This window comes from Sitophilus oryzae, unplaced genomic scaffold (assembly GCF_002938485.1).
Source record: "Sitophilus oryzae breed Bouriz unplaced genomic scaffold, Soryzae_2.0 scaffold_1181_pilon_pilon, whole genome shotgun sequence".
NCBI classification, from domain to species: domain Eukaryota; kingdom Metazoa; phylum Arthropoda; class Insecta; order Coleoptera; family Curculionidae; genus Sitophilus; species Sitophilus oryzae.
This window is the reverse complement of record NW_022145817.1, coordinates 1,533,161-1,555,961: the sequence shown is the minus strand read 5'-3', so window position 1 is coordinate 1,555,961 and position 22,801 is coordinate 1,533,161. Positions and strand designations below refer to the sequence as shown.

The window sequence follows — 22,801 nt, the reverse complement described above, 5'->3', positions numbered from 1 at the left end:
ATAGTTAACAAACCTCGGAGGACAGTTTTCATTATTGTCTCGAGATTTAGTTAATCTCTCGACAGTAATAAAACATTTTCGGTATGTAATATACTATTGAATTTTACATGGTACCTTCGGTTTTTTCTTAGTTTGTATGATAGAAAATGACATTCTGAATAGAATGACGAAAAAAATATTTTTTTAATTTCAATTTAGAGTACCATGGATGTATTAAAACCATTAATTTTTAATCAAGGAGCTTTGGAAAAATTGATTTGATCGTCTAATGTTATTCGTGTCTTTTTCTGGTTTGTTAGTAGATGTCCAAATCGTGTGATGTCCAAATCGTGTGATGCCCAATCGGTTCTAAAGAATAGTATACAGCCTAGAAGGTTAATCGCTGATTGCAAGCGTATGAGATCATATAAATCGCCATGAGCATTTAAAGGTGATAAACATCTTACCACACAAATTCTGATGACATGTACTGAATGCTGGCCTTATTATTTGTCTAGAATGTTATGATTTGTTTATGTAAGTTATGTATCAATACAACCGATATTACTTAATCAATTCACACGTACGCATGTAGAATGTAGTTAGAATTGTTAAAATATCTTTACAGCGATTAGTGTATATTGTACGATGCTTATACAAGAAGTTTCAAAAAACATGTGTAATTTCTCGTGGGATGATTCAAAATCACGTAAAAATAAGATTTATTTTTCATATCAACATAGTTCCGATTCTGCTTGGTTTCGTAACTACAGGGTCTTAATATTTTTCTCTGATTTATTATAATTTTCTTCCAAGTACTTTTAGAGATTTGAATGAAATTTTGAGGCTAAAAGTACTAGTACTATAAGTGCTAATTTTAATACTAAAAAGTGTCGATAAATTTATCAGGGACGTGCATATGGGTTACCACTGGAATATTAAAAAAAACATGTGCGCCACTGACTTTTTTTGATACCAAAATTGTGTAGGCCGTTTAATGCCAATTAAAAGTTATCTCTTGATATTTTGTCGAATTCGTCCTCCTTGATGAGATAAATACAATTTGATTAATCACAATTAATAAAATTAAAATAAAAGTAATAAATTATATATTTTACCTAATTTATTATTAAGTAGTATTAGTATTAGTCATTATTACTATTAATCCAATCTACAACTATTTCAAATAAAAATAATGGTATTTAACATAATTACAAAAACCAAGCTAATTTTATAAAGTTTTAACATTTTGTAATTCTAAAATTATGCATTTCCACACCTAAGTTTCTAGGAACTTTTTTTCATTTTTTTTGACGAGGAATCAATGTGTACTTATTTAAAACTTTCTCAAGATAATGCTATTAATAGTTTTGAAAAGTTGTTATTAGACTTGGACCAAGAATCTACATACATATATAAAATGCTAATGTTTATCTGTGTCGTCTCTATTGAAGTAACGACTTGCTCTAGAAAGTTGCTTTTTTTACTAAAAGATAGCTAATTGGCTCTTCTTAAAACTCTCGTCGCCGGATTTTTTGTTTTTCATTTAATTAAACAAAAAATAAAAAGTATTTTTTTCCTGATGTCGTCGTGGCGGATGCGCCAGGCTTCAACTAGTAATTAATAAAGTTGCGTTTATCTCATCAAGGAGACCGAAATCGAAAAAATATCAATTGACAATCCTATAATCATCGAAATAGTGTAAGCATTAAACTGTTTACACTATCAGTGTATATCAGTCAGTGGCGTACATGCTTTTTTTAGAAAAATATTCCAGTGTTAACCCATATGCACGAACTTGGTGAATATGTCGACATTTTTTAAACTTTAAAATATGTCACATTTATAGTAACTTTTATCCTAAGGACTTGGAAGAAAAGTACAACAATAAATCGAAGAAATATTAAGACTTTAATACCCTGTAACTACAGAACAAAGCAGAATCGGACCTATGTTGATATGTAATATAAATCTTATTTTTAGGAGAGGAATCTCCCCACCGAGAGATGGCACATGTTTTTTGACACACTGTATACAGGGTGCTACAAATTCGAGGTACGAGCATTGGTAACTCGGTAACCGTAATAGATACGAACATGGTTAAATTGGGGCAAAGTTGCGCTTTGGGATGTTCACAAAGGTGTCATTAAAAAAGTTTTAAAAATTTCAAAGATTGCTGAGTTTTTTGGAAAAAACGGATATTTTTGAAAATCAATTTTATTTTCTCCTGTCGATACTTTTTAGAAAATCAAAAAACTAATTGCACATTCTCATAGCCACTTTATTAGGGCTATCTGATAGTGTTTTTAGATTTTCAAATCAGCTGATAATTTGTGAGATACAGAGGCAAACTTAATTTTTTTAAATACGGGCCTGCATTGTTTATTTCAGATTTTGAAAGAAGTCGCTCTCTCGAGTACAATGATATGCCACACTTATTTTTTTTGTTTTGGAAATTAGGACACAATTTATTTAAACAAATTTCAAGTCTGGCTCTGATTTTTTTTTAATATTTGATATATTCATCGTTACAATATTGATAAGCTTTCAAACTTAACAGTGACGTAGGTTGGATACGGAAAATCAAATGCAATAAAATAATAAATAAAATGAAATATAAACATAATATAAATTAAATGTAATATAAACAATCAACTCATTTCCCCGGAAGATGGATTGGAAATGGTAGAGCAGTATAATGGCCAGCAAGGTACCTGGACCGTCTGATGACGTCAAGTAATTCGACAGGTCCAAATTTTAACAAAAAAGTAAAATCAACACATCTCGGCAGTTACAATAAACGGTACAAAATGCATTCGAAAGTATAAGAAGATCTATTCAAAAGCTATAAATAAAATTGAACGAAAAATAAATTTGTGCAATAGGGAGACTGGTAACCCTTTCGAACATGTAGACTATGTAAAGCATTAGAAACTAGTTTGTAGAAGTTAATTTATTCATAATAACTACAATTAATATTATGCAAATTATTAGATTGTACACTGAGAATTTCAAATTCACAATAAGAAAAGTTAAAAATAATATCTTTAAATTGCCGATCTGGATATTATTTATTTGAATCTTTCAATTGGCTCAATTTTTCCTTATTCAATGTTAATTAGCACTGATCAATATTGTTGCGATAAATATAATCAGATTAAATAATTTAAAAAACAGAGTCGGACTTGAATTTTTTTTAAATTATAATTAAATAATTTTGTTGCTGTTAAGGTACCCAAAACAAAAAAAAGTATAAAGTGTGGCATATCATTGTACTCAGGAGACTGAGTTCTTTCAAAATCCGAAATAAAAAATGCAGGTCCGTATTTAAAAAAATTAACTTGGCCTCTGTATCTCACAAATTATCAGCTAATTTGAAAATCTAAAAATACTATCAGATAGCCCTAATAAAGTGGCTATGAGAATGTGCAATTAGTTTTTTGATTTTCTAAAAAGTAACGACAGGAAAAAATAAAATTAGTTTTCAAAAAAATCCGTTTTTTCCAAAAAACTCAGCAATCCTTGAAATTTTTAAAACTTTTTTGATGGCATCTTGGTGAACAGCCCAAGACGCAACTTTGCCTAATTTAACCATCTTCGTATCTATTACGGTTTTTGAGATACCAATGCTCGTACCTCGAATTTCAAACGTGATCCGCCGTATGCTGGGTCCAAAGTCCACACACCAGTAATACACTGGGAAACACGTGCGTGAAGCGGCTTTGATACCTGCCGCCGGCACAAGTGACGGAACTTATATTTTATTTAGTAAACTTTGACTGAACTAAGCCATATTGAATCGGTATAGATTTTCTCTCTGTGCAGAAGAGGTAATTACCATTAAAGCAAAAACTGTTGAAACATCTGCTTACTTAGGATATAGTAGATTGATGTAAGGCACGATGAAAGGCATAACAGTACCAGTCATTAAATAATAAAATTAATGACCATGTGTTACGCTCATACCTTTGTATATCTATCTAAATCTAGCAACTTTTTATGTTGGCTGTAATGCTAGAGGCTGAAAAATACATTTAAACTTAATTCAAGAATTGGAAAAAGGTAATTTATCGATGTAAATAATCACATGGAAGCTTGTAACTCTGCAATTGCCCCGTTTTATACTATTGTAATTTTGTGCCGATTATATAAATTTTGTCACTGATTCCATTTTATAGGAAAGGGTTCGCTTCCAAGTTTCCTCGCAATCCTCTATTTTCTATTCCGCGTTTTATACAGGTACGGACAAAAATGTATCACTCTTACGTAAGTTGTGTATCGATACAACCGATATTACTTAATCAATTCACACGTACACATGTAAAATGCAGTTAGTTGTGCCATGTCTCGAAAAAATAGTAATGAAAATAAAACTTCTACACACTGTATCTCCGAAACGAAGCATTTTAGGATATACATTTGTACGAACTTTTTTTACTTAATTTTATATGTAGAATATGCTGCCGAAGTTTCCTAAATTTAATTCGGACGACCCTGTATATTATAAACTAAAAAATTTCACCATTCATATTATACATATACATATTTCTTTAAAGTTTGATTTCCATTAAATTATTTGAAAATCTATTTATTTAAAGATTTTCTATGTAGAAAGCGCTTCTTGTGAAAATCTATATTCAGAAGTGCAAGACTTTGAAGTCTTGCTGCGAGACCAAGACTGTACCCTATAATTATATGTCATTAATTATAATGATTATTATTAGCACTACAATATGTATTCTTTTAGGTATGAAGATGAGCTGAGGTCCCGTGCTGTAGCTTCGGTAGCTTTGGAAGTGTCCAGTTCCGAGGCTCCATTTTCCAGTACTGAAACGCTGGTCTGGGATTGGCAGGCTATAGCGCTGACATCAGCAGTGTTCGCTGTTATCCTGTTTTTTCTCGTAGTGACCATGTATTCGTTACACCAGGCCAGGCAGTGGCGAAGATTGAAGGAAAATTTTGAAGCTGGTAAGTACCTTCAAGAATATTTAATGTATTTTATTCATATATTATTATGTAAAAAATCAACAACTTGATATCTGACGAACACCCACGAGGTTTTATAAAAGCCGGCACTCCTGCTGTCTAGAACCAATATCTAAAAGAAATAGACGAATAGATCGAGAAAAAGGACTATTTTGACAGACGATACCCAACTATTTATAGGGGAAATATTTAAAATTTCGTCGAACAGACGATATTTTACGGCAATTTATTTTAAGGATTTTTTTTCTATAATCTAGAGAAAATCAAATAAAATGTTATAAAATAGTTCTATGTTCGTGAAGACGTTGACGTTGTATATTGACAGGCAAAACTATCGTGCTAGGACATTTTATTACAAAAATCTGTATACAATAGACCATCAGATCCGCAGTGGGTGGTCTTTTGTGAGGAAACTGCCTGAATTCGAAATATAAAGCGCATACAGACTTCTGGATTATAAGATTTTTCGTTTATATAAATTGTTTTATGAATTTTCATTTAAATATTTATAAAACCTGTTTAATTGAATATATAGCGAATTACAGTTAACCATAATAAACAATTTTTTTATTATAGAAATTATATGCCACAATTTGTGTAAAGATCTTTTGGCATAGTTTATAATTTTGCTGTTATTTGACGATTTTTACAGCGCTTAACGGCGTTTTCAGACGGAGCGGAGCGTCCGCGACGGACCGTCCACGACTTCGAGCAAGTACCATGAGTTTATATGAACGATTTCACATGGGTCGCGTATGCTCCGTCCGAATGAGCTATATTGAAAAAAACATCCGCGCGGACGCTCTGCGCGTACGGTCCGTTCCACCTGAAAGCGTTGTAAAGCGGAGCGTCCGCGACGGACCATCCGCGACTTCGAGCAATTATATGAACAATTTCACATAGGTCGCGTATGCTCCGTTCGGATGAGCTATATTGAAAAAACATCATACGGTCCGCTCCATCTGAAAATGCTGTTATTTAAGGTTATTTATAAAAATAGTTGTCAACAGTTACTTCTAATGAAATAACAGACATGTGTTACAATATGTGATACTAATAGTTGAAATTGCGATTGAATTAATTTCGGGAGACGATAATACAATTTTATCGTCGTGTATAAAACAATATTTTTTTCCATAGCGAGTTACGTTTTAAAAGGTATTCAGAAATTATTATTTCAAGGAATTTATTACTAGTAGAAAATATTATATTGTACTTACTGTGTTGGCGTTGATGTCTATGTAATTTGACAAATAAATAAAGCTGTCTCTTTAGTTGTCAGTTTTGAGTCAATATTTTTTAATTCTCTTACGTTGTCGAGAAATAAGTAAATTACCAACAGATATTCAGGCTGAGGCGAAAAACGCCATATCCAAACTACTTCCATTTAAATCCCGAATAAATCATGAAAAGGAATACTAAAATTTTCAAAAATGGAAGCAATTAAAAATCGTGCGACAAGAAATAAAGTTTTTAACCTATTCTCGCTGTTAAAGTATCATTATTTAATCTACCCTTGCTGTTAAAGTACTATATTATCTACTATTTTTGATAGATATAAAGCAATTTTAACAGTAGCTATGGAAAAAAATCATTATTTAAAAGATAATTATAATTAATGAAGAATAAATCTGTTACCAACTTCCCAAGTTGAGCACAGCCATACCACCGTACATAAAACTCGTTGGAAGTCTGATCCCATCTTTTCATGATATTTTGACGACGTTTCGTGCACTACGAAACCCCATCATCAATGAATCAAATAAAAAAATCGTCCGATTTAAATGAAATATGGTATGTCGATGAACGGACCAAGGCCAACTTGACCGTGTATCGTGTATGACACGTGTCACTGTGACAGTTAGTTTTGACGCAAGAATTTTGTATTTCTGATTCTGTGTGTTCTGTATACACTCGTATTTTTCATAAATATTAATAAACTTGACAACCAATCCAACATCACTTGAATGTCAAAAGTTAAACAATAATCAACTGAGACTTAATTCAACTCACCTGAACAATTGACATGATTTATCACGAGTTTAGACTGTCATATTGCAATCATGTGAATTAAATTGACTTGACAAGACTCGTGTAAATGCGCCTTTATAATTAAATCGTTTGCAGGCAGATTTTAACGCACATACATATTAGCTTTTATTTTTCCAAAACTTTATACAAAATTAAATATTAGTTATATAAAATGTTTTGTATTAAGTATACACATAATACGAGTAAGTTACTGCTAATGCAACATAATCTATTATTATATTTATGTCTGTTACGACGTGACTTCGGGAATTTAATTTTCTAGCCACATCTAACACGGGTTTTAGGGTAACTCTACGTGAGGAAATTCACTTTCGGTAAGCGAATATTTCCCAAAATTTACATAATGTTGTTTTTATCTGTATACATTGCGGAATATTTAAATGGTCGAGCATGAAAAAGGATCAAAAATTAAATATCATAAATTTATATGTATGTAAATTTTCCCTTTTTTGGGTGTAATGTTTGGGCATCTTAAAACCTTAATTTAAATACATTAAATTATATACCGTACGATCGAAGAAAATATGCCAATGACGGCTAGTGGGTGCCAATCGATGATAATTTTGGCGATATCAAGCCCTAGAAATCACTGACTTGGCGCGTACTCGCTCGTAAAAAAGTTTATGAGGATTTGGAAATTTAACTTACCTCTAAATTATTATTATAGGCAACTGTCACTGTTAGGCATCCTTTCCTTGGACAGACTATAATTCATATAGTCACGTGATTAAGCTTGACCGGCAGAGCGTTGCCCACTTTTACATATTTTCTATATATATATATATATATATATATATATATATATATATATATATATATATATATATATATATAAATTCGGGTCAGAACGTCTTACGACGTTGTCCGATGCCTAACTTCCACCCTGTGCGATTTTCCCATCGATCTTCGGTCAGATTTTTCTCGCTCATCGACCTTCTTATTCCTTCCATCCATGTTTTCTTGGGACGTCCTCTCTTTCGTTTACCAGGTGGTATCCAATGAATGACTTGTTTTGGAATTCTTTCATTGTGCATTCTCGTACCATATTAATTGTTTTTGTTCTATATCATTTACTATTGTTCCTTCTACTCCCATCTGTTGTCTAATGTCTTCATTTCTGATCTTATCCTCCGTGAAATTCTCATTGCTCTTCTAATCGCGTCCATTTCTGTTGTCTCTAATTTCCTTTTATTCCTTTCAGTGAGTCGCCATGTTTCACATCCATAGAGTAATATGCTTTTAACTAGTGTCTCGTATATATTATATTTCCTGTTTTTTGTAATTTCAGTGCTCCATAGTGCTCCATACTCTGTTGTTTATTTCTCTATCGTCCGTTCCATCTCCTGTAAATATCGATCCCAGGTACCTGTAATCTTCACATGCCCTAATTTCCATATTTTCATATTTTTTATTACATATTTTCTTCTAATCGAAATATTTTAGGAAACAAAAATAAATTAATTATAACTATATAAACAGTTATTATTTACATCAACAAATCTCGCCTCCTTAAGGGACATAAAGGGCCATTACTAGGGTTAAATTTTACATTGGTGAAACATCTAGACCATTAAATGTTAGAATTAAAGAACATAAAGATTATTTAAGAAAGGGAGATTTTCACAAATCTAAAGGTGCGTATTCACTATCCGAACGAACGAACGAATGTTCATTCGTTCGTTCGGTAGTAGTATGGACGGGACCGGATTTTAGAACCAAACAAAAACACCTTAACCCATTCGTTTGCGAACGCCTTTGACGTACCGACTCGAAACGGATGGCCGAGCGAACGAACAAACGAACGACCGCATGCGTTCGGTCCACCGTCCAAATATACCGAATTCCATTCGTTCGCTCGATCGTTCGTTCGTTCGTTCGGATAAAGGTGCGTATTCATTATCCGAACGAACGAACGAACGAATGAAAGTGCGGTATATTTAGACGGGGACCGAACGCATGCGGCCGTTCGTTCGTTCGTTCGCTCGACCATCCGTTTCGAGTCGGTACATCAAAGGCGTTCACCAAGAAATGCGTCCGGTCTATGGTCCGGTCTTCTCGTGCGTCTATCGTACGGTCCCCGTCCATACCACTAGCGAACATTCGTTCGTTCGTTCGGATAATGAATACGCACTTTAAGATTTGTTAGCATTCATGGGACACAGGGCACGGAATAAATTTTAATAACGCCAAAATTATAATGAAAGAAGCGATAGCCTCTAAAAGAAAAATAAAAGAGGCTTTTTTAATTCAATCTAATAAAAATAAATGTATTGCTCATGTATCTGTAGATGTTAGTAATGTATGGCAATCGCTTCTTTGATTTTAAAGAACATAACATAAATAAACATAACAGACGTAAAATGTAAAAATAATCATACAGAAAGTTTGGGCTTTTTGGTTTTACCTTATTAAGTAATTGTTATCAGGTAGTAATTGTTAATTTTTAAGTTTAACTTAATATAATGTCATTTTAACAGAACGTCAACGGTTTCTTGTAGACGTATCTGTTTTAAAACGTAAAGTGTTCTCGAATAGTTCAATTTGAACATTTTAAATAGTTTTTTTCTTTATTCTTTATATTTTTTTGCTTCCGACGACGAAAAGAGAAAATTTTCCGAAACGTTAAGCATTTTTTTCTTTGTTAGGCAAATTTTTATAACTGTAAACACAACTTCTGACAAGCAGCGTCCGTTTAGGTTTAACGCAGTGTTTACAAAAAATAACTATTTCATTTTGTAGATTTTTCTTGCAGTGCAGTGGCGAAATACCCATAAAGGATTTTTTTGGATAGATGAATCCGCCACATAGGTAGAGACATTTTTTATTACTAGGGTTGCCAACTTTCAAAATAAAAATAGAGGACAAGAGGGTAAAAAAGAGGCACAGGTGAAACATTTTTTGAAACCTCGCTTAAATGTCTAGAATTTACCAAATTAATTTATGTCAACGGTATGCGATTGATGGTTTTTCTTACATTCTTTAACAATATTTTTACTGAAAACTTGTTAAAATAAAACAAATTTTCAACAAAACATGAGCCAACAGTAAGTAAACATAAAATAGTTTCGCTTCCACAAATATTTCTTCGACTTATTTTCTATACAAACGAGTGGGAGTAGCGAAAGACACAAATTAACAATTTTTTAAAGCATTGCGGCGATACACAAACATTTTTTTAGATTTTGAGTTTGGTATGTAAAAAAGAAAACTTTTTCAATACGCGAGAGAAAAGAGGACAAAAAGAGGACAGTTGGCAACCCTAGCCATTACTACCGCTTTCCCGTTCAACATATTCTATCTAGCAATGAGCTTAATAGCAACGACTATTAAGTTATCTTGACACTTCGCACTAATAGTGGTTCTAAAAAGGACAATGTTCAACTGCAAGGTCTGCTAGTAAACATTTTTAAGTTTAAAGTATTAAAACATAATTCATTTAAACCAAAAACTCGCCATACAAAACTAAAGTGTCAAAACGAATGACAATTACAGGAAATAATTAAATAGATGCGACAACTTGACATTTTGTTATAGCAGAGCTACCACCTGAATTCCCAGCGGCAAATTTAAATTCCAGTTAGTCAGCCTAGCGCCGAATATGTCCATGGTTGGCAACAATGAATTAAAAAATCGCGCCCTCGATTACGTAACTAAAAGTTTAATTTGGTATCGCGCTTATATACTGCCCCTATTGTGTTTGTAAGAAGAATTAAAGATATGCTATTAAACTTTGGCCATAGTTTGTCTTAGCATATAATTACATTTAAAAGTGGACTTATTTTTCTGTCATTTTTGAATCTTCTCTGTCGAACTCGTCTCTTCATTCTTCACTCAGATTTTCTTTGTGTAATTTTTATAATTTTTCGAGGAAATACTGTTTTTATCTTATTTAAGCGTTTCTTATTGAAAGAAAACATTCTTCGGAGTATTGTTCTCCGTCGGAAAGTAGCATTTGTCTAAATTAGAGGCATCTCGCCGAGCGCGATATTTCTGGCATGTGTCCCATCAGTTTTTGCTCGTACACACGCCACAGAGACAATTTTACGCTTGATTTATTACCTTAAATGCCAGAACTGCCTAGTCGAGTAATTGTTTTTTTAAGGCACATTATATTGTAATTTAATAAGACATAACGTTGCAGACGGATAACTGATTTGTTACCAACTACTTGTCTCGACGTAGGACTTGTTTCCAACTGATGGTTTTGAACATTGGTTTGAAGAATAATTTCCATTGAAATCGATAAAATAAAATCGATATTTTAAACTATAATAATCATCTAAAGTGATTGTCTAGAAAAATTAATAATTCAAGAAAAATAATATTAATTATGGTAGACAGTATTGAAACTAAAAGAATTTCGGACTTCCATTGTCTGCTTTATTTATTTTTGTTTAACACAACGTTTCGGTTACAAGTAGTAGCGGAATCGCAATTAGTGGAATAAATTAGGTTTTAGTTTACGATCATTCACAATGTCTAAAAATCACAATACTAGCTTTGTTCGGGTTCTTGTTATTACCGATTCTGAACCGTCCTAGAATTCTGCAGCGCATGCGCAAATGAAATAATGTCTTCATATTTCCTTCTGCGCATACGCATCACAGTTCTAGGACGGTTCAGAATCGGTAATAAGAGAAACCCGAAGTAAGCTTAAAATTAATAAAATATCCTAGCAACAGCTTGCGGTAGTCTGTATCAACAGAGAAAGCATAATATTTAGATTATAAAACAATAAACTTTTAGGGTGTATTCCGTTGCTTACCTTGGTTATGGTTTTATGTACCTTTTCTATAGGTTTCCTGAAAGTTTTCTTATTACGGAACACGGTTCCTGAAAAATTCAGTTATAACTGTCACCAAACTAACCAGCGCGAGAAGGCTGGTTTTTCTTGTTTTGTTTGTCAATCAATGTCATTTAGGTGACAGAAATCAAGCAAATATTGGAAGTTCGGGTGAAATTCTCATTTAATTTCTAAAGTTTGTAATAATATTTTGTATTTACATCCAAAAGCAATGGAGGTAGGCAATAAAGGTAAATAAATTTCATTAACTAAATAGAATGCCTTTTTAGGACCATTTAAACTTATCATGCAGCCATTGTTTCTTAAAGTCAGGAAGATTAAAAGAAAACATGAAAACATAACAACATAAGTAATCGTGAATGTTTTGTAAGCTACTAAATTGATTAGATTTGTTTATTTATTATTGATCTATTTTAATATTCGACCTGCAAATCTTCACTTGAGCTGTCTAATGAATTTAACAGTTTATTAATAAAGTACTTTTCAATATTAAACTCCATTGAAAAGAAGAAGCAAACGTAAAAGCAGGGAACAGGTACATTAAAAATGCATAAAAGATACATTTTATAATAGAGATAATATTGAAATTTAGAAAAAGTCAACATTTGACGTTTCCAGTATTTTACCAAACCGTTCCGTATTAAACCGCAAGGATACTATAGAGATAAGGATAGTTCGATTCCTATCTTCCTGCACTGTCAGTTTTTTTACGTCATCTACTGACCGAGTTGAAGTTGGCGCTAAAGATTTTAGACAGTGACAGTTATTTTTGCATTTGACGGACGAGCGCACAGTGCGTTGGAAGATAAATTTAGCGGGACAAAAGCGTTTGGTTAGAAATAAGCCAAAAAATGTGTACTGATAAGAATAAATAGTAGACATTCCAATTGATACAAAAATGAATGAATATTCTTTGTATTTCGATACATTTTTATCAACCAAATTTGGTCGTTTTCTGCTCAGCAAGGCAGAGATCATACGAAAACAAAATATTTACAAGTGCTTATACATTTTATTACAAAGCCAAATTATGTTGAAGATTGCCATAGGTATGTACTTTTCTACTGTACGTATGTTATTTGTTAAAATCCTTCGTGCCTTTGTTCTGCAGATATCAAACTTTCACTTTTTTTTCAAATATCGATATATTGAATGATGTAGATCTTTAGAGTTACCAATAGTTACCAACACAGGTAGTCACAGTCACAGGGAGTTCAAGCTTAACAGGTGAATGCTCAAAAAGATTCATTTCAATCGGATGAAAAGCCTAAATTTTTCTTGACAGTTGATAATCAAAGGCCAAAATGACAGTTTGTTAACTTTTCGACTAATTGAAAATTACTACCATTAATTATGAGGTTCTGAATGCTTACATTAAAAATAGGTGAACAAACTTCTACGCTAATTGAAAATACTAATTTATTCCACTAATTGCGAGGTTCTGAATGAAGCTTGACAGTTATCAAGTGTAAACTTGTAGGTACTTATAATTTTATATATAAACTTATATGTAACGACATAATTTTCGTCTCTATCATCTTCAATTAAAGCAACTATCGCCTGTACACCAGAAAACTGGCATAACTCATTACCGGTTTTACAAGAGAAAAAAGTTAAAGTTAAAAAGTTTTTCCTTAAGTTTCTGCAGATGGTTTAAATTTTTTCTATATGTTATAATTTGTAAAACATGGAACATTTTTAGGTTTCACCAATTACATTTATGATAAAAATACATATTCATTGGACTGATTTTATATCAAAATTGATAAAAGTGACTTTTCTGAGTTGTGTGCATAGACAAACAAATAAAAAGAGACTGGCAAATTAAATGGCAAAGAGAGGGACAACGTTCCCGTAGCGCAACTCAGAACGCAAAATTTGGTTCAATTTATGTTGATCTGCGCATTGCGTCTATTGGGCCCACTATCTTAGTCTAATATAACAAGAGAGAAAGAAGCAGTCATATAAAACGTAATTTCTAAATAGAAATTAGAACAATCGCCTTTCGTCGTCATGACAACCAAGATGACAACATCATGACAATTATTCCTCATGTTTATGTATCTTAATTTTTCTTTTGGTGATTTACTTTTTTTTTCTAAACTCTCCATTTTATTGACTTATGGATATGGATAGGGAACAAATTCCTTTGTTTCAGATAGGTATTTATATTTTATTACTTATAATTTTAAGTTATACCCTTGTTTATAGTTATACTATTCGTTATTCGTATCATCTATATTTTATATGTATTGGTACCCCCTTTCTCTGATAGCCTTCTGATAGATATTTTAAAGACACCTGGTAAAATAAAAGTAAGTATGTTATATTTATCAACGTATTATATTTTATGTAGTCAACTTTATTATTTGTTATTATATTCTCAAACTGTGTTAAAGGGACACCTATCAGGTACCTATGTACAGGGTGGGTCAAATGGAAACACCCTTTTCTATAGGAGATAGACAAAAACTAATATCGGTATCTGGGGCTCAATTTTTGTCAAAAACATGATGGTGAAAACCGCATATCTATATCTGTTACCGTTTCGGAGTTACGGGATGTTTTCCAAAAATATGCATTTTTAACAAATTGCTGTAACTTTTTTGTTATGGAAAATTTTGTATTTTTATGAAAACATTTCCAAGGCACCTTTTTACGTAGAATTTAATGGTTTAAGTATAATTTTTTTAAAATTAATAATTTAAGAATTATCAAGAGAAAATTTGATTTTTTATATGGGACACCCTGTATATTTTTAATTTATTGAAAAGAATTTAAAATTACCTTTCCAAAAATATAAAACACTTGATATTTTGCTCGATTCGTCTTCGAGATATAGAGTATATAAAAATTCGCCCGCTTTAAATAAGTAGGCTTTGAACGGCACCGGCTGTAATGCAAAAAAATTCTAGCTGTGAGCATCAATTAAAACGAAAATAATATTTGCTATGAGAGATGCAGAATTTTATAATAATTTAAATATATATTTAACCAACATCAACACATTTAAACTATATCTAATAACAATAAAAATAAACCAAGACATGAGATTTTGCTACAGGTGTTTGCTACGACATATCGACCGTCTTCTGTTATGGACAGACGGGGCAGTTTTTGAACATTTTTCGCGGAATTTATTAACTTAGTAGGGGTGAAAGATACTCTCTCATAACTGCTAAGTATTTCTAATTATTGTCTAGATTATACGGAAGAATAAGGAACCTTTATTTTTCCGCAAATATATCCATAGGATTAGATCCATGGGCACTAAGTCAAGCGGCCTCGACGGCCAATGGCTGGGATCTTGGTTAGCTATTAAATTATTCTTGAACTTGGCTGCAAAAATTTGCTGATAACTTCAGCGTTCAGAGGCGGTGCGTGGTCTTACTGGAAAAATATGTTTTCGAGTTCCATTAGAAGCAGATCATCAATAAGGGATCCAAAGCCTACTAGTTAAAAGGGGCAAACTTTTAAAAATTCTATATTTCGAAGGGGATTATAACAAAATATCAAGTGTGCTATATTGTTGGAAAGGTAATTTTAAATTCTTTTCAGTTAATTAAAAATATAGAGGGTGTTCCAAATAAAAATTCAATTTTTCTGTTGATAACTCTTAAATTATTAATTTTAAAAAAATTATACTTAAATCATTAAATTCTACGTAAAAAGGTGCTTTGGAAATGTTTTCATAAAAATACAAAATTTTCCATAGCAAAAAAGTTACAGCGATTTGCTAAAAATGTACATTTTTGAAAAACACCCCGTAACTCCGAAACGGTAACAGATATTAATGTGCGGTTTTCACCATCATCTTTTTGATGAAAATTGAGCTCCAGACACCGATATTAGTTTTCGTCTATCTCCTATAGAAAATGGTGTTTCCATTTAAAAGCGTCGAAGTTGACCCACCCTGTACATATCCAAATTGTTATGTTAAAATAATTTCTTTTTAACTGCTGCATTTAAAATTCGTAGGTGGGTGGAATAAACACTGTTATTTTTGTTATTATATAAAACTTTTGTTTTATTTATTTTCATGTATAAATAAATATGTTTATAAAACAGTACAATTTTTGCTTTTTTATAATTTCCCTTATAATAGTAGTATTCTTTCGTTCTGAACGAACTGAAAATTTTCACTTAAACTGATTTATTCACTATACCACGTAAAGCGAATAAATCAGTTTAAACGAAAATTTTCAGTTCGTTTAGAACGAAAGAATACTAGACTAATGCTAAAATCTGGCTAGTTTAAATTTCCCGCCAGCCAGAATGTGCGATAATGTCTTACGTGACGTTTTATACCTATCTCTTTCTTTTTCACATCAAGCACACATAATAAAGTAAGACAGCAATAAAGACGTACGTCCTGCCATGGTCCTGCCAATTGGTTTCAAAATTGTTATTCTGAGTTGCGCTACGGGAACGCGGTCCCACTCTTTACCATGGGATTTGCCAGTCTCTTTTTATTTATTTGTCTATGGTTGTGTGTCACTTTTCTTGTGTACAGGCGCTATAGCGGATACAACGTTTGGATTTAAAATCATCTCTAATTGACACCAGGCAATAATAATAATATGATTTTTCAATAACATTGACATTACATACATTATAAATACTATTTCATGTCAGTTTAGTGGGACCCAAAGCAAGGCCAAGGTTTTAATGTAAAAATTATGAAAAAATGTTAGTCTTTTTTAATAGCGAATATTTCCAACAAATATACATACATACATACTGCCATTACTCGCTGAGGAGTATTTGACACGCATCAGAAGATGGTCACGCAAGACGTTTTCTTTCATGAGCTTTTCTGTGACTGAAAAGCCCGATACGTGATTTTATCTGCCAACCGCACTCCGGACAAAATCTCATTGCTTTGTTGCCTCTTTAGTTTTTATTGTCGCGGTTAACTGAGTTTACAGTTCTTCTCCATTGAGTTCTATTATGAGCTACTTATGCACTCATTCTGCATGTTAATCCCCTTTAGATTTTCGTGGCCCTATTAACCAGCCCATTTTAAGCGGGATTTTGTAACCATGACTTCAATACTCTCGCAGTTAGCTTTTTCAAGGACCGATACGTTTGAGACGCATGATTCGGAACCATCGGATTCTTAAGAAAATTAACAAACATAAAGCTATTGAGGTGATCCAAAAACTAATAAGTGATAAAATATGTACCTAGATGATAAAATTATTTTAGTTGCTTTGCTTTGTTAACATATTCTATAGAGTGTTTTTCAAATTTTTACCAAAATATCAACATTTCGTTTTCCCTCGTATAATTGACAGACGGTAACTTTCATTTTTACTTTAGAAAGAGACACTAAAAAGTCAAATAATTTATCTACAAATTGCTCAAAAAATCATCAAAATCGGCCCACTAGAACAAAATATATTAAACTTTAAAATACATCAAAATTTTAAGGTGCCGGTTTTTCTTGCTAACGAGGTAGTACGATAATACGAAAATTGAGGTTTTCTATGCTATAATTCGATGAAAGGATTGACACGAGGTGAGGGTGCTCTTCTTAAATAATAAATTACATTGAATAAATTATTGCCGATAAAAGTTGCGACATACTCCTCTCTTTCAGAGCTGCTCTACGTTGTGTTTATGACGACTACGGCGACGAAAGCCAGATGTGAAAAATATGAATGATTGTTTACAAGTGAGTCGCGTGTTGTTTAAATCTATAAACCGGAAATGAAGTTCTTATGGCCGTTTCGTACGGTAGGCAAAGGAAATAATATGAGCGACGTTGCCGTGTTTAGCACTTAAAGAGAAGTGATCCTAATGGTAAGGCAAAGCAATCACCACGGTCTCTCTCTCCTTTACTAGGCAATATTTTTATATAAAATTTACTTTGGAAGAGTAAAGATGGTTTAGTGTAAAGAAGTTTCAGAATAAACTTACTTTAGTTACATTATTTATACTACATACACACATGGCCAAAATTATTGCATATATCGTTTAAAAATATGCGGAAAGGAATTTAAAGATTTTTTATATATACAGTGTGTCCACAGATTGACTCCCAAAGAGGAAAAACTTTTTTATTCGTGGGTTTATGAAAAAAAGTTATTCTTCATAAAAACTCCTGCTTCAGCTTAAACGACCAACGGGCATATTATTTTTACAAATGTATATACCGAGTGTTAAAAAGTTTAAAAAATATGGAAAACGCTAAGAACAAAGTACTTGTATATGTAAAAATACGATGAAAAGTTATTAATAAAAGTTCTAAGGATTGAAAAACTACACGTTACCAAATTTTATCTCACTACCTAAATGTACAGGGATTGGTAAAAGATTCCTCTCCATATAAAATACCATTTACTCTAAATTAACTTATTTTTTTAATAACACCTGCTACAACCTGCCTTTATTATCTATTATTTGTTTGCAACAATATTTTTTATTTCTCATTCGTTTTCTAAAAAAAAAGGTTAATAATTCATTTAGTTTATTTTATAGCCTACATTGGTTAATTTAAAAAGGGAAGTAATGAAATTGCGTAAAGGTAAACAAGGATTTAAAAATAGTTATTCAAAAAAAAATTAAGTTCATTTAGAATAAAGTATATTTTATATGGGGAGGAATCTTTTACCAATCCCTGTACATTTAGGTAGTGAGATAAAATTTGGTAACGTGGTGTAGTTTTTCAATCCCTAGAACTTTTATTAATAACTTTTCATCGTATTTTTACATATACAAGTACTTTGTTTTAAGTGTTTTCCATATTTTTTAAACTTTTTAACACTCGGTATATCTCATTTGTAAAAATAATATGCCTGTTGGTCGTTTAAACTCAAGCAGGAGTTTTTATGAAGAATAACTTTTTTTCATAAATTCACGAATAAAAAAGTTTTCCCTCTTTGGGAGTCAATCCGTGGACACACTGTATATATAGCTTTGATAAGCTGTAATAAACATTTTTTTTTTGTTAAAATGGATATGGTAAACAATGTTTATCGTTCAGATCCAATATTATTACAAATTCTTGCACATTTCGATTTATGGTCTCTTGGGTTTCAGAAGAAAATTGACCATTGTTTTGGCCTTAAAATACCTAGAAACATTATTTCACAGTTTAACTCAGAATAGTACCACTGTCTCAACAGGGCTATCGGCAAGTTGCAATAGCTGAAATTGTAGGAGTTAAACAAAGCGATGTTTCGCGAATATTAATATTAAATATTAATATTCACTATATTGAATATTAAAAAAGAGACAAACGAGGTTACAGACCGGCCTGGAAGAGGTAGAAAGAGAGTTACTACTGCTGTGCAAAACCGTCAAATATCCCTAATTGCACGACGCAATCCCCTGCTTTCTAGTATTGCTATTAAAAATGAGTAAGCTCGCCTTGAAGGAGTAAATGTTTTAAGAAAGACCATAGCGAAAACTCCATGACAGAGGATTACATTTAAGGAGGCCTCTACGTGTTCCGAAGGTTAATTTACAGCACAAAATTACGCGACTATAATGGGCTGAGGAGATGAGAGCAAATGGACCTAATTGGAATTTCGTCATGTTTAGTGATGAAACAAGAATAGGCCTAGTGTCAGACTCGCGAAGAACTTTCGTCTGGAGAGCATCTGGAGGACGAGCACGATTGAATGCAGCTCAACCCCGTGTCCCGTTTCAAGGGGGAAGCATTATGGTATGGGCAGGTATAATGCACGAAGCTCGAACTCCTCTTGTTTTTATTGATGGCACAATGACAGGTGCCTCATATCTTAGAGCCTATTGTGCGTCCATTTCGAGGGACAGTGGCGAATGAATTTGTTTACATGGACGATAATGCTCCTCCCCATCACACTTTAGCGGTTCGCGAATTTTGTGAGGAAGAGGGTATAAGAAAACTGTGGTAGCCACCGATGTCTCCAGATATGAATGTGATCGAGCATGCTTGTAACATGCTAAAACGCCATATTGCCAAAAGGAATGATGCCCCCCCCGTACCTTAAATGAATTGAAAATTGCTGCGCGCGAAACATGGAAAGCCATTCCTCAACATCTTCTGCACAACTTAATTGAGAGCGTGCCACGTCGTCTCACAGCTTGCATTGAGGCTCGAGGAGGCAATACAGACTATTAGTTGTGAGGAATGATTAAAATTGTTGTCAATATTTTTTGTTTAAAATAAAATTTGTTTTTGTTGATTTTCACTCATTATTATATTATATACTTAGATCTTTAATTATATATTAGTTAGTCGTGTAGTAAGCCAATATGTCCAAAAATATAAAAAGAATCATATTAGGTCCAAAATAAAATAAAAATATCGTTATATGCAATAATTTTGGCTATGTGTGTATTGCTCTGCCTTCAAAAATATGATAATAAGTTTATTGGCTTCAAGTGAGCTTTGTAGTGGAATCTAACTATACCGGGTGGTGAATTGTTGTTGAAAACAGGAAATCCCATGCAAATTTTGAACTGTCCAAATATTGGCTTCCCTATTAATTTTACAAATAATTTCTAAATCTAAATATTTTTTTTAGTGAATACTCTAAAAATATGAAAGTTATAGTATATTAAAAGAAACACAAAATAATGGTGTAGATATTTGTACAAGGTAAGACTAAGTATGTCATGTACCTATTTTTAATAGTTTGCGATTTATTCCAATTTTTTCTATTTTTACCCATATTTTTAATACAATTACCCTATAAAATCATAGTTGCCATAACAAAACAAACTATTTATTACTTAACAAGTTTATTTATTTTTTAACAAGTAGCTTAATAATTAGTTACAATTGCTGGTATTAGTTAAAATTAATTATTTTTACTCAAATAAACTAAAATCGCAGTCGTGAATTTCTTGGTATATTTCTATATTGTGAAAGATGACACTTGGATTTACCGTCAGGGCGAATATCCCCAGATTAGGGTAATACTAGATTACCTAATTGTTGAAGACTACTGATATAGAAATTTTCTTCGACATACAGTAAAGTTTTTTTTCTCGTAGTAATTCTGGTTTATGTTTCATTTGGTAAAGCCAATACTACTACTGCCGCAAAACCGTCCCATTACACACTGAAGATGTTTTCTAGATAATCTACATCTATTCTTATACTACTTAGCAAAGTACTATATAATATATAGTACTGAACCAAAAAATATATTTTTTTGGCTTGTTCGTGTGTATATCAGTCACATTGACTAATTAATTTCAGGAAAATCTGTAACTATTATCTCTACAATTTATATTTATTACAACAAATTAAACTAAAATTCAAATTTTGATCTTAACTTGCTTAACAGACAAGAAATTTTGATAATTATTACTTTTTGTCATGGTAACTATGATGTTATTGTATTAAATTATTATTATTATTGAGGTAATTGTATTAAAAATAAGGGTAAAAATAGGAAAAATATGAATAAATCGCAAACTATTAAAAATAGGTATATGACATACTTAATAAAAGTTGAAGAGTTTTGTAAAATCTATTAGAAAAAGTGATAATATATAGGGTGTACCATTTAAAAAATTTGAAATTTCTTAATTTCAAATAGTTGAAATTCATAAATATAGTTTGTACACCCTGTAGCATCTAACTAAAATATCTTTACATAGGTGTTTTTCTGTATCTCTATAAAATTATCCTACCAAATTTTAGTTCTCCAACTTCAGAAACAATCATCGCTGACAATTTTTTATCACACTGCAATCTAACATTTGTTTAAACAAATTTAAATATTACAAAAACTATTAATTTTAGGTATAAAACATTATGTATAAAAAAGTTATGGAATTTTACGCAGAATCTAAAAATAAAATAAAAAATAGGGTGTTCCATTTAAAAAAAACATATGTTATATTTGCCGCACTTTTTTGAAGCACCCTGTATACTCTATAATACTTTTAAAATGTCTATCTTAACCGTCCCTGTAACTTTTATATTTAATATTTTTTTGTAAACCTCGAAACAAATGAGATAATGGACTTTACTCTATCGTTGACTCACCCTGTACAAAATAATATTATCGGACATTCTATTATGTTGAGCTCTAAATAAAAATCCCTTATTTCAGATATGTCGTGAGAAACTACTTAAAACTATTCGTCATCTAAAAATTTGTCAGTATAATTAAAACTTTTAGCAAACTTGTAACAAAACGCTTAAAACTTTAAATTCTTTACGACACCGTCCATTACGTCATACGCCTAAAATTTAAACGCTATTTTATATTCAGTATACGAAAATTTAAGCGTGGAAGATATATTTTAAATAGTGACATTAAAATTTAATCAGCTCCGTGGCTAGTTGAAGCACATTTTATATTCGTATATTTAGTGACCTGAACATAGTAAATTCCATGTAAATTTAAAAAAATGATGAGTAAGTTTTCTCCATTTAATTTTACAGAAAAATGTATTTGAAACTCCTTAAAATGAAGGAAATTTTTCATTTTCAATAGCTTTTACCTATTGCTTTTAGAGTTATAAAAGATAAAAATACAGCTCATACCAAATAAACTTTTAGTCACGTGATTAAGGTTGATCGGCACAGCGTTGCTCACTTTTATACTATATTTTCTTTTAATCAAAATATTTTAGAAAACAAAAATAAATTAATTATAAATATATAAACCGTTATTATTTACATCAACAAAACTCACCTTCTTAACAGCACTTAAGGGACATAAAGGGCCATGATATCAAATATACAGGGTTGTTCACCACATACGACACGGAATATTGTTTTGGGTTCCTTGAAGGACTATTAGAGCTACAATTTAAAAATATTTTTACAAGACACAGAGTGTCCCAAATAAATAAAAAATATCAAAGTTGTATTTTTTCAAATGGAACACCCCGTATATTCTTACATTTTGATTAAGTTTTACCCCATTTTAATCTTACAATTTTTGAAATATTTAGGTTTTTGTCAAAATACAGTAATAATTTTAATGCTTCATTTCCAAAACCAAAAACCTTCTTTTAAAACCAAAT

General features: G+C 31.7%; 1 protein-coding gene across 1 annotated transcript in view; it reads left to right on the top strand.

The window, feature by feature from the left end:
- LOC115891461 (tumor necrosis factor receptor superfamily member wengen) overlaps positions 1-22,801 on the top strand; it is a 228,457-nt gene that overhangs the window by 104,510 nt on the left and 101,146 nt on the right. The window contains exon 3 of the mRNA XM_030911913.1: positions 4,727-4,947. Within this exon, the coding sequence (XP_030767773.1) occupies positions 4,727-4,947 (221 nt within the window). The remainder of the gene's footprint in view (positions 1-4,726; positions 4,948-22,801) is intronic.